Source organism: Hipposideros armiger, unplaced genomic scaffold (genome assembly GCF_001890085.2).
Source record: "Hipposideros armiger isolate ML-2016 unplaced genomic scaffold, ASM189008v1 scaffold_178, whole genome shotgun sequence".
Taxonomy (NCBI): Eukaryota; Metazoa; Chordata; class Mammalia; order Chiroptera; family Hipposideridae; genus Hipposideros; species Hipposideros armiger.
In genome coordinates, this window is record NW_017731528.1 from 1,571,314 (window position 1) to 1,585,234 (window position 13,921).

Sequence of the window (13,921 nt, forward strand, 5' to 3'; positions counted from 1 at the left end):
TTAGCTGTGGAGGGCAGTGTCACTGGCCCTCATATGTGGGATCTGAACCAGGGCCCTCTGGCGTCCCAAGCCAGCTCTTAACCATCGCGCCACTTGGCCGGCCCCTATTTTTAATTTTTTGAGGAACCCCCATACTGTTTTCCATAGTGGCTGCACCAATTTACCTTCCTACCAACAGTGCACAAGGGTTCCCTTTTCTCCATATCGTTGCCAACACTTTACCTCTTCCCTTTTTGATGACTCCATTCTAACATGTGTGAGAGGATATCTCATGGTGGTTTTGATTTGCATTTCCCTGATGATTACTGATGTTGAGCACCTTTCCACATACCTACTGGCCATTTGTATGTCTTATTTGAAAAATGTCTACTCAGTTCCTCTGCCCATTTTTGTTATTGAGTTTTTTTGCTATTGAGTTGTGTAAGTTCTTTATGTATTTTGGATATTAGACCCTTATCAGATATATGATTTGTGGATATTTTCTCCCATTCAGTAGGCTGCCTTTTCATTTTGTTGATGGTTTCCTTTGCTGTGCAGGAGCTTTGTAGGTTGATGTAATCCCACTTGTTCAATTTTGTTTTTGTTGCCTTTCCTTTTGGTGTCAAACCCTAAGTGGAGGATTTGAACAGAGATTTCTCCAAAGAAAATATACAAACAGCCAACGAACACATGAAAAGACACTCACCATCATCAGTCATCAGGTAAATGCAAATCAAAACCACAATGAGATATCACACTTTACACCTATCCTAGGATGTCTAGGAAAAAATTCAGGTAACAACTGTTGGTATGGATATGGAAAAAATGAAATCCTTGTACACTCCTAGTACAAAAGTAAAATGGTGAGGCCCCTTTGGAAAACAATGTCCCTTACTATGGTAACAGAGTCACCGTATGACTCAGTAATTCCACTCCGAAGTCCATACCCAAGAGAAGTGAAAACAGATGTCCACCAAAAAAAGTGAACATGAATGTCCACAGTAGTTCTACTCACAACCGCAAAAAGGTGAAAGTTACCCAAGTGTCCATCAATAGCTGAATAGGCAAACAAAATGGTCTATCCATACACTGAAATATCAATACAAAAGACACATACTACAATGTGATTGAACGTTGAAAACACTACGCTGAGTGAAAGAGGCCATTCACAAAGGGCTGTGTACTGTATGAGCCCACTTACGTGAAATGTCCTGAATGGACAAGTCCATAGATACAGGTTAGTGGTCTCCCGGAAACGGGCAGAGAGAAGAGGAAGTGAGTGATGTTGGTAAGTGGTTTTTTCTGGGCTGACGCAAGCTGGAATTAGTCATGAGGATTGCACAACAATGTGAATATACTAAAAAACACTGAATTGTACTCTTTAAAAAGTTAAACTTTATGGTATTTAAATTATATTTCAATAAAGCTGTTATAAAAGAAAACGCTTCCTTCCTGATTTTGTATCAGATCTTTGTACTGATGAAGTGTCCAAAGTTTCTAAAATACTTGAATTGAAACTTACCTCAAACCTTATTTCCCATCTTTCCTCCTCATACTTGTTACTGTAATCTGTTGGTTTCTGAAATACAGTATTCTCAATGAACAAAAACATCGTTAAACTATATAATATTGTCTTAAGGCACTTTCATACTTCATCTCCACAAAAACTGGGTATGTGTCCTTATTGGCATTCATTTAGTCATTTTAGGTTACCTATGGGAAAATCTAATGTTCTGAGTAATCTTAATATCTTAATACTGCAACAGTAAAAATCCTCGAAATTATGTTAAACACATGTCAATTGTAATTAGTTTATTAGAAGAGAGTGGGAGCTTTCACCTCCCCTTTTAAATGTTAACACTGAGAAGCACAACTGGAAGAGAGACTAATCTTTATAAAACCCATTTAATAGACGGAACACCTTTTACACAAGCACACAGGCACAAGCGCACGCCCGTCTTCTTAAAAGAAAAAGCTGGCAGTGAGGATGACATGTACAAAGTAATATCACTGTTTCTATTTGAAAGAAGAAAGTAGTTTTCTATATTAAGCTGAACACTCAATGTTTTGTTTTGGACTACTACTAAAATGAGTATTAAAAAACCTAACAAGTGAACTAAGTCTAGAAATGAAAATATCTTGCCATATAAAATGTTATTTATGATGCATACCCTATTTCTATAAAGTACTTCTGACAGATTGCAATGTAAAACCATAAATATATATATATATATATATATATAACAGGCTAATTATGTTTTTTAAAAATATTAAAAACAGAAGCACCAGGCAACTGATTGAAGACTGGGCTATTGAAGTTAAGCTTAAAATCTGGCTCTGAGTTTCCTGTAAGAAGGCAAAATGAGGGACATGTTATAATATCAAATAGAAGCAAAGAACATTTTATCTGGGGCGAGAGTCCTTTTCTGGCAGTGCATTCTATTAAGATTTTATTTCTTACATCTCTACATTCGAACAACACTGGGTACCAAGGGCTTCTCACCAGGTTTGAAGGTACAGAAACAACTGAATCGTAATGCAATTAAAGACTTTTTTAGGACTCATATAAAGTATTGCTTTCTCAATACAGAATTTATAATCTCTCTAGTCTCCCTTAACATATCATACATGTAGAAGCATATTGAAGAGTTGAGGTGTAAGACAAAATAGGACATTTTAAGCAGAATTTGTTTTTTCTGTAATTTACATTTTTATAGAAAAAGAGTTCACTTACTTCTTTCAATATCTCCTCAGAATGTTCAAAAGTACAGTATTTATGGTGTGCCATAAAATAGGAAAGTGACATTCCATCAAAGTAGAGATGAACAGATAATTTCCCCCATGGATTTTCAGGTAATTTCTATTTAAGTTCAACAAAGAAGATTATTACTATAAAAATAAAGTTTGAAGATTAAAATTTTATAGTCAGCAAAAATGAAAATAGGTTTTCTGAAAATCCTAGTATTACCAATTTGACTAATGACTCATTTCATAATATTTTCTTCCTGGTATTATGGCCAGTTATGAGGCACTAATTCTGTTACTCTGGTTTATGTAAAATATATTTATGTGCCAATAAGATAGAGAGTTTTATAATTATTTACTAGAAACTAATTTATACCTCATCTTTAGATGATACTAATAATGTATCTAGGTAGAAAGAGAAGAAAAGATATGTTCAGGGGTAAAACAATGAAGTTTAGTTGGAATGTCAAGAATGACAGGAATCAGCAGAGACTGAGGAAGACAGTGCAGAAGGAGTCAGGACACGGCTTAGCCCCCGTCTACACCCATGATTTGGTACTGGTCGTGCACATTGGCCAGCTGGTCGTTTCTCATCAGCTCCCTTTCTACCCCCTTTGCCCAAACTCCGGTCTCTGCTGAGTTATATTATAACTGCCTTCCAGCAGATCTTCCTGCTTCTACCTTCTTCTATTATCCAGTTTTTGTCAGCGCAGAGTAAAAATCCTAAAACATAAAGTCAGATCATGTCACTCCTGTGCGCACACGCTCAAATGGCCCCCCAGGTCAGCTTGACAGCCACAGCTCTCACAGGACCCCTCCCATGTCCACCTCTGTCTTGCTCCTTTGCTGTTCCTTGACCATTCTAGGCACGCTCCTGCCTCAGCCCTTTGCACTCCTCTCCTGGTATCTGCATGGTTTGTCCTCTCACCATTTTAAAGTCTTTACCTAAATCACCTTTGCAGTGATGTCTTCCCTGACACTACATTTAAAATGTTATCTCCTCACCTGCCCCATCATTCTTCCTACTTTATTTTTCTTCCTAGCACTTACCACTATCTAATATATCTTATATTTTATGTTGTTAATTTTGTTTCCCACCACTAAAATGGAAGCTCCACAATGGCAGGAATTTTTAAGTATTCGGTTCACTGCTGTACCTCCCAGCTAGGACAGCCCAGCAGGTACGAACACTTGCTCAGTATCTGTTATCCGTATGTGAGGTCACACGAGCAGGTTTAGGGAAGGTCCGGTTGGGCAGTAAGGGCTGCAGGCCATGTGGGTTCTCCTTTCTGAGACACTGAGCAGCCTCTGGTACACAGCAGGTCCTCCTTTAGTTAAAACTTTGATAAGGTGCCTAGGAACTTAATTAACTTCTGTTTGGTTTTGTTATATGCCATTTAGCTTAAAGTCACAGAACCTAACAATGATGTTAAGTGAGGACTTACTGTACTACAAATTGTTCTCCTATGATAAGCTTTGCAGCAAAAAAAGCTACCTTGATTAACTAAAACATTTTAATGTCTGCCTTACCTGTGACCTTCTACAGGGGCTGTGAGTAACCAGAGGGAACTCTGGGTACTTACACCAGCAACATTAAAGCTTCTCTACTTTCTAAGTGCATCTGTGGCTCCTTTTAAATCTTTATCACCCTATGATCACATCTTTCATACAGAAAGACTTTCCTTACAACTTTTGTGTCATTCTACTCGAATCCTCAAGCACAGCTGCAGCTTGATCTTACCTCATGCTCAGAAACTTCCAGTGGGGCTCCACTGACTGACCTCTACTTCTCTAAGTCCTATTCACCACTTCTTCTCACAAAACCTCTAATGTTCTAGCTGAAAAGTTGCACTATTTCCTAAATGTATGCCATGCTCATTTCTGTCTCTGTGCCTCCTGGTCGGGAGAACTTGCCTGTCTTTTCTTTAAGGTTCCCTCAGTTCTCGCCGTCTCTAAGTTCCTACTGCACTGACCAGTTGTCCCAGCCACCTGGCTCCCAGCAGGAGGCCTGGCAGTGCAGCACTCTCAGGTTTATGTGGGGTGTCAGTGTGCCCCACTGACCAGAGAAGGTCTCCAGGGACGGGCTAACCTGCACTTAATGCCCTGGAAGCTACTACGTGTACTTTTAAATACCTCTCATTCTTTGATACTGCTCCCTGTTATCAAAATAAGCTGTTAATAAAGAATCTTGCAAATTATGGACTTTAATGCTTATGCAAGTTCTCAGGAACTTGTTCACAATCAGGTTTACTTAAAATAAACCTAGGAAACCAAGTGGTAACTTCTTTTTTATATTAATGAGTAATTTACATTCACACAGGAACACTGCTCATCATAAAAAAATATCTTCTAAATTGTGTTAGCTGTAATACTTTATGACAAATAACTTAAATCAATGACATGCTTTAAGTACGATTACCATGACGTGAATTTCCACGTCTCTCTTCGAAAGCAGCTCCTGAAGGAGTTCCACGGCATCTGCTTGCCAGACATTCCCAACCTGTTTGGGATTAATAAACTCAGATTCTTTCACACGTTCACAAAGTAAGAGCAGGAAGCAAAGTGGTCATAAATAGATAACATTAGAGAGCAGTACAAAATATACAAGTACTTTTCAGAGAACATCATGGGTGTATGATAAAAATGATCTTAAGAAACTAATCATTTCCCTGAGCTTCCCCCCCACTGCCCTCTCTTAAAGCATTTTAAGCTTTAAAAATATAAATCTACATGAAAAACAAAGCCTCCTAACAGTTTTTTAACATGGCCAATGTGCCAACGTAGTACTTGTACACTGTGTATTATAAAATGCCTACAATGTGTATTTATTGAGGAGCAGTGATGGTTGTTTCACGTGTTAAGAGGTTCACAGGGCAAGAACTGGAGCCTTCTGCCAACAGCCAACGAGGAGCCTCAGCCCGTCGTGACTGCATCGCCACGAGGAGCCCTGAGCCCAAACCACCCAGTTGAGCTGCTCCTAATCCCTGAGCTACACAAACTGTATGAGATTTTTAAAAAGTTGACTGTTAATTTAGATCACTAAGTTTTAGCTTATTTGTTATGCAGCAACAAAGAATTAATATACCACCCCTTTATCTGATTTCCAGCTTCAAATCTGTTGATTTTATTTGATAAAGGAATAACTTAATTTTTAACAATCTTACGCCTTCCCATCTATGAAGATATTATGCCTCAGTTATTCACGTTTTTACATCCTTAAGTATAATTCTGTAGTTTAATTTAACAGTCATATTCAACTTATTTCTAAGTATTGTATTATTTTTGTTGCAACTCAGAGGGATTTCATTTTACATTCTAATTTCTAGAAATTAATAAAAAATATTTAAAATTAATCATCTTACAAATTACTGTTTACTCACAGGTACGGTATTATAGAGCTCACAAGGAATACAAAATTGGGGTGTATCAGGATATAGCAAAATAGGGTAGAGATGACACTGTGGAATTTTCTCAGTGAATCCATGATCTAAGTATTGTACCTGAAACAGAACAAATACAACTTACAGGTAAATTTTACTATTAAAAACTAGGGGATAGAAGGGAATTCCAGGTCTTAAAAAAAAAAGACATCTTATAAAGATATCTAAATCTGGATTTGAAAAATCTCCAGAAAAAAGCAACACTGTATTCCCTCATCCCATTGTATATCAAACGTCATTGTCAAAAGGTTTTCTTACACATAAACCAGAGTTTTTCTGTTTTTTAAATAAACTGGGTCTTATTAGATTTACAAATTCTTTGAAAATAATCAATTTTTTAGGATGATTTTTAAATTTTGTTTTTTCAAGTATTTTAGAAGTACTGATTTACATTTGGTAAAGAAACATTTCTCAAATTCTCAGTATTTCTCAAACAGTTCCACAGTTTGGGAAACTGTATGCAATGCTTGCTTCTTGGGTGGTCTTGGCAGTCAGCATTTTTAAAAAATGAAATAGATCACGGAGATGTAGAAGTACAGCACAGGGAATATAGTCAATAATATTGTAATAACTATGTATGGTGTCAGGTGGGTACTAGGTCTATTGGTGGTGATCACTTTTTAAGTATATAAAGGTCTAATAACTATGTTGTACACCTGAAACTAATAAATATTTAAAATATTTTATTGAGGAATTGGGGAAGGGGAACAGCCAAGTTGTTGTCCTTCAATCTTAGTTGTGGAGGGTGCAGGTAGCTCAGCTCTAAGTCCAGTCACCACCGGCCGCCCATTGGCAGCTCAAGGCCACTAAGCTCAAAGCGCCATGTTTGATTTTAGTTGTGGGTGGGCGTAGCTCACCATCCCATGTGGGAATCGAACCAGCAACCTTGTTGTTAGGAGCACGCGCTCTCACCAGCTGAGCCATCCTGCCATCTGTTGACAGCTCAGTGCCAGCTTAGCTTGGGCGCAGCTCACTGGCCCATGTGGGACTCAAACGGGCGATCCTGTTGCTCAGAGCTTGTGCTCTTAACCAACTGAGCCACTCAGCTGGCCTGAAATTTTTTTTAATTAAATAAAACTGAATGAAAAACATAAGTATACTACATGTAGTTAGGGTGAATACAGTTTCACGTAATGTTCATTTCTTTGTGGATCATAGGATAAACTTGGAAAGTATCAGGCTAAGGAATGAAAAATTTATTGCGTATACCTGAAATGTCAAATGACCACAGGGAAAAAAAATGATTAAAATATCAAAATACTTTTAAATAAATTTTTAAAAACAGATATTACAGTGTGACAGAAAATAAAGTTCACCACCATTTAATTTGGAATCCATATATGCAAAGTTCATGAATTATGATAACTGAATGAAAGTGAATTCCAGTTCATTTTTGTATTAAAAAGGGGTTATCTAAACAATTCATATGTATGTGAAATGGCTCATTTGCATATAAACACATAAATCTGTAAGTATCCATATGCTTAAATACTCACCCAGAATTTGAAATAATTATATTTCTATTAAAACCATTTAAAGCTTGTAGTCCAGTAGAAAAAGCACAAAACTTAGATCAGAAATTTAGGAATCAGATGCTAAAGTTAAATTTTCTTATTAGTAAAATGGAAATAATTATCTACATCTCTGATAGAAACATATTTTAAAAACATGAATGCATGTTTGTGAAAGCTTAAAAACCAGAAGTGCTACTCTAATTGTTAGGTATCATTAAATAGAAAATAAACCCCTGTGCAAATAGAAAGAAAAGATTATTTCCTTAATTTTTCCTTCCCACCAAAAACTAAAAATTCTAAGTGCTGAATATCTCATGATTTCATTGCTTTACTTAATAAATATATTATAAATGGCGGTCTTTTAATGTGTATTTTTATATGCACATTCTTTTCAAAGTATGCAGCTCTCTCTGAAGATTTTGCATAAAACTCAAGTACTATCTTCAGTATTCTGGAGAGGCAAATTAACTGGATGTACCATTAAAGTACCAGAGGCCAAATCTTTACCTGGAAATAATTTTTGGTTATGCTGATTAATAAATACACTTGAAAATAAAACCAAAAATAATTATTACAAATAAATGTGTAATGCATCTGACTGGTCTTCCTACAGGATTGAACTTATTAAAAGACATTTTAGGGCCAGCCAAGTGGCTCAGTTGGTTAAGAGCTCGCTCAAGAGTGCGAGCTCTCAGCAACAGCTGTTTGATTCCCGGCCCGAGCTGAGCTGCCAACAGGTGGCAGGAAGGCTCAGCTAAAAAAAAAAAAAAAGATATTTTAATCAAACTTTCATGTATTTAGATTCAGAAGACCACTTAATGTTATAGCAGTTAGCCTTAAACTAAAGAACGGTCACCGAAGAGTATGCGACTCACCCTGATGGTGCCACCGCCGAGCTCCATTACCTCGCCTCTGTACCACAGGGTGTCTGATCCTCTTACTGCACAAGCCTCTCCCTTTTTCCAGAAATAAGGCTCCAAAAGACCAAGGCATTTTAAATTACTTTGAATTTCATTCATCATTTTTATTAGCTCAAATTCTGAAAGTTATGAATAGAAAATATTTAGAAAAAATTCCCATTTTCAAATGAAATCACCAACCTTTAATAATTTTATCACTTAGATAATATTATAAAGAATTACAAATCAGTCCCCACATAATAGAGCTTTAATAAAATCTAATTCAGTCAGTAGCTTCTATATGTTTCAAAACATACAACTGCCTAACAGCATGTAAATAATTATTCTGATCTCTGGTTATAAGTGTGAGCATTCTTCTGGGAGTGCAGGAATCATTAAAAACACATACGAGAGAGCCTAATATAAGAGAACTACCACTTTAAGATAAGGTCATTTTGATAGCACACCTAAGTAAAACAGAACTCAAGTTATGTGTTACTTGATGCTTAGACATAGCATAATGCTGGCATATAAAACTAAAATTCTAACGTTGCTACTTATGCTAACCGGCCCATTACTGATACCACAGAAGACAAGCTCTGGAGTCAGTGCCCATAACAGTTCTATCACTTCAGATGAGTGATCTTGGGTAGTTCCTTTACCCCCATCAGCCTCAGTTCATTCTGTAAACTGGGTATAACACTGCCTGTGGCCCGCATTGTCAGGCTTGTGAGGATCAGATGTAAAGCAGTTAGCACACTGCCTAGCACTAGCTGTCAGCTTTAGCCATGACTTTTTATACATGTCAAGCAAAGCTTCTGGATTAAGTACTAGTGCTAGAGTTCTCAAACACTGTTCACTTCTATAATAGCCAACTACACAGATTTATTCGGTTTTTCAAATTAAAAATTATTATTTAGGAGATCAATAAATGAGACAAACATTTCGATATAGTCATAGTCACCATGCCCTTACCCCATAGGTGGACTCACTAGGGAGCTAAGGGAGCTTAAGTCCTGTGAGCGGAGACTTGCTCAGAGTTACAGAGTGCTCAAGACACACCCATGTGCAGGAAGAATTTGTATATAGGCCTAATTTGTACATAGAATTTGTACATAGATCTCAGGAAAGATCTGAATATTTTCAAATCTTCAGAGATTTTCAAATCTCTAGTCATTTGTTGTGATCTTTTCTCATTCTAAACGAATATAAACTTCTGTATTCTTTTTTCCTAAACAGCCTCCAAACTTGTATAAGTTCCTAATATAACAGAACTACCACCTCAAGATATCTGGAACCTGGAACCACCCCCATGCTTATCTTCGGCCCAATGTCTATTCCCAATGTTTCAGTAAATGGTTTTCATGTGCTAGGCATTGTGAAAAGCACCACATACATTATTTCATTCAACCTTCACAACAACCCAGTGAAAATGAGGTCCAAAGAGGTTAAATACTTGTCCAAAGTATTTTTTCCCATGTCTATCTTACTAGAGAATAAGCTGGTAGCTACTATTTATAATGACTGTAAAGGATCTTACCTGCTAATTTAGGTACCACAAATACAGTTCCATCATCACCAACACAGCTGACTATTGCCTCAAATTCTTTCATGTTAGGAATAACTGGTGGTTTATAGCATCCAGTGGTTCTTGGTTCTAGAACTTTCTCCTTAAATTCAGACACCCGGTGCTCACTGGTAATATCAGCAGCTTTTTTGTCAGGGCTAAAATTAATTTTAGTACATTTAGTAACCACTGAATCTTCTTGTTCCAGGGGGATTTCTTGAAACTTCTCAGAAAATGAATGGCTGTTATATAATTTATTAATTCTGTAATACCCAAAAAAGAATACATCTAAATGAGCAAATAAAAAATTCTGGAGAAAACAATATAAAACAATCCTTCCAATACACTTGAAATTTAAAGAAAATATTTGCTCTAGTCTAGGACATTCTAGTCTAATTTGTTACATGAAAATGAGCATAATTTAAGTTATAATGAAAATTATTTTAAATTATGAGCTTGATTAAAAAAATTAATTTCACTTAAATGCTTTAAATTACAATCTCATATTTACATGCTATTCTCTCTTAAAATCTGATAAGACTATCTCAAGTATTAGACAATCAACCAGATGTTACTGAGAAACACAACACACCTTCAAGTTGATTCTAATTTAATCCACAGACAGACCACATACATGTGGCAAGTTATCAACATTCATAAAATAACATAATGATACTATGAATCCCCTAAAAAATAAGGTACTGTTCAGATATGAAATGTTACTGGTAATATGCTATATTCACTCATAATTTTTTTTACCTCCTGTTATTCCCTTCCAGTTAAAAAAAGTATGCCTAAGGGCCGGCTGAGTGGCTCAGTTGGTTAAGAGCTCGCTCAAGAGTGAGAGCTCTGAGCAACAGTGGTTCGAGTCCTGGCCCAAGCTGAGCTGCCACTGAGCTGCCAACAGGTGGCAGGATGGATCACCAGAAGGAAACTAGCACTATTTTAGCAGAATTATAGATATTTGTTTCTTCTACTTTCCTGTATTTTCTTTGAAAAGGAAACTAGCGCTGCTGAAATAGCTCCATAATTCCTCACCTCCCACCGCTTGCTCAGGCCCCAGCCTCAAGCCAGCTGCTGGTTTTGGTGCCGTCCAAGCAGTGAAGAGCATAACCAGTGGCAGGTGTTATCAGTAATACTAACTTGCATAGCATTTTTCACTTGCACATTTCTTTTATTAAGGAATTGCTCTAGTCTACAGCCAGTGAACCCGAAGAGACACAGGACTAAAGATGCAGACTGCAGCCATAGGCCAGTGCCTGGCAATTAGGTCAGCACCCACCAGGCCTGGCCTACCACCTCAGGACCTACTCTAATTCAGGTGTCTCATTCCTTGTCCATTTCATCAGGACTGGGATCTGGGTCCAGATAAGATAAGCTATAATAATGTAAGATAAAAAAAGAGATCTGGCCATGTGTGGTACCAGGTGGCTACTTGGAACACGTGTTTGCAATACCCACAGACCTCTATGTCTAGGACAGAGAGAACCAGGAAGCTAGGGCTAGCACAATGTCCTGATGCTGCAACCCTTGGACCAAAGGCATTTGAACCCTGTAGGACCCAGAAGGGTCTTTAAATGCAAATATTGTTCAATTACGTCTTTTGTTACCCATTTTTTTTTCATATAAACATTTTGGAGTACACCTACGTGAGTTGCCAACATAAAGGTTAAACATTTCTGTCTAAGCAAATGAAGCCAGAGGGCACAGATCTGGTACCCACTATACCATTCCCCTTTTCTTTGGTTTACTGTGAATGCCAAAGCAAAGGGAAAAGTAAAAAAGCAAACATGTCAGTAGAGCTTTAAATATGCAAAAGATGATGGGTCTGAATAAAGAAATTAGCAATCCTGAAGAATTTGTACATAACAATCCTTCCAATACACAATATATTTCTTCAGGAATAAAATAATTCCTCGGGCTTTTTTATAAATCATTTTTAACATCAAACAAGATGCAATTCAGGTTTGAAGGCACACAGACATGAAGATTTACACAGATAAATAAGAAGCCTCCTTATAAACTGATGTGGGGGGGGGGGAAGTCCATACCTCCTTTCTCTCAAAGCCAAACCCTTTTTAATCAAATATTTAGAGACATCAACGCGCTCTCCTTTTTCATCTCTGCAGAAAATTTTCACAGGTAGTGGCCATGTTGTGGTGTTTTCCTGCAGTGGTTTCAGAGTAGAGTAAGTATGAGACGCAAAAATGAAATCTTATACACAAGTCTCACCAGCATTTCTTCCACATTTCTCCAAGTCAGAAAAAAGTTCCCAGCCAAGTAATTTTGATATGTGAACATATCACAAAGAAAACAGCCTGGAAGAGAGTCAATGGGGACAGTGTCTTGTCAAATGCAGCAGGAAAGTCTCACTGTAAAGGTGAAACTTGTGTGTGTGTCGGGGGGGGGAGAAGTCAAGTGAAAAACTTTTTTTTTTTAACCCCAGAATAGGACAGGGGGTGGGCATGGGGTACACCATTAGTTACAAATTTCTCTATTCTTCTAAACTCTGCACATTATAGATTGAAATCTATTTTCACAGGTGTGCCTTTTTCCGCCTATAAACAAGCAAAAGAAAGAACTACAAAACATATATTCTGCTTCATGTGGAATTACAAAAATGGAGAAAGTACACATACAAAGAAAAAATTAACATGGAAAAATTACTTATATAAGAAAATCCTAATCTTTAATGTGAGAAAATGTATCAAATTAGAAAAAGTAAAAGTAAAGGAGGCAAAGAATATTTTTAGATGTTCTGAAAAGATATATCCTATATATATCCTCTTCTCAAATTCATACTCAAACACTTTTTATGACATAGTTAATATTTCATTAGAAGCCCAAATAGCTTTCTAGTTTGTAAATATGAAGAAATGTACTCTAGCATACATAAATATAACATGCAAATTATCAATACAAAAATATTACTTTAGAAATGTTTTAATTGATACGATCATTTACAGCACATCTACAGTATTATCAAACAGTTGTTGTAACTTAGAATAAGACCAAAAAGGGTTGTAAAAAAAAAAAATCCAAATAGTTTGCCATTATTTTCTCAACAAGAAAATAAATGGAACTGTAGAAAACATCAATGAAATAATCAGTACATATCTATTATAACCCCATCACACACCTGTAAGATTATAGTTGCTACAGCTCCAGTTAGGTACAACGAAAGACAGTCACAAGCTGTCGCTGTCCACTTGTCACTCCCACCAGTTGGTCTAAAAAAAAAAAAAGGGGACAACTTGTTTTATAACCAACAGCACAGGATATAGAAATATAAAATAACCACCATATACACATATATTTGAACCAACTACATATGTAGTGAGAAATCAATTTAAACATGACTGTTATTTTCATAATTTTCTCCCATTTTCATATTTTCATAGCCTTTTGTTCATCCCTCTAATGATGAGGTCCTGTGAGTAAGATTAAAAACAGGCTGGATAAATCTGTAATTTTAATGATTCATTAAAATTTTTATAATGTTGAAAGGGTCTTTAGAATCTTCTAGCTTTATTTTTTAACAGATATTCCTATTTGTACTCATGTCTGAAAAATGTACACATGTAAGTGTATCTATCTTTTAGCCAAATAAAAGCAATCAGCTAAATGGATTTGCTTCAAATCAGGGAGCAAATCTGAAACAATCCCAAACTACAAGCTTCTTGAATGATTTGGAGAACTGTGGGTGGCACATCAAAGCACCAGGAAATTATCCTCTCACAGGCTTTCATTAATGATAGAGCTGCTTCCCACATGTAA

General features: G+C 36.6%; 1 protein-coding gene across 2 annotated transcripts in view; it reads right to left on the reverse strand.

The window, feature by feature from the left end:
* RNF17 (ring finger protein 17) overlaps positions 1–13,921 on the reverse strand; it is a 95,173-nt gene that overhangs the window by 12,289 nt on the left and 68,963 nt on the right. The window contains exons 23-30 of one of the 2 annotated variants that reach the window (XM_019652323.1): positions 13,284–13,374; positions 12,196–12,311; positions 10,118–10,407; positions 8,554–8,717; positions 6,105–6,224; positions 5,144–5,224; positions 2,714–2,839; positions 1,502–1,558 (exon numbers count right to left, since the gene is read on the reverse strand). In XM_019652323.1, the coding sequence (XP_019507868.1) occupies positions 1,502–1,558; positions 2,714–2,839; positions 5,144–5,224; positions 6,105–6,224; positions 8,554–8,717; positions 10,118–10,407; positions 12,196–12,311; positions 13,284–13,374 (1,045 nt within the window). Of the gene's footprint in view, positions 1–1,501; positions 1,559–2,713; positions 2,840–5,143; positions 5,225–6,104; positions 6,225–8,553; positions 8,718–10,117; positions 10,408–12,195; positions 12,312–13,271; positions 13,375–13,921 lie in introns of both variants that reach the window. The other variant, XM_019652322.1, reaches the window with a different exon arrangement.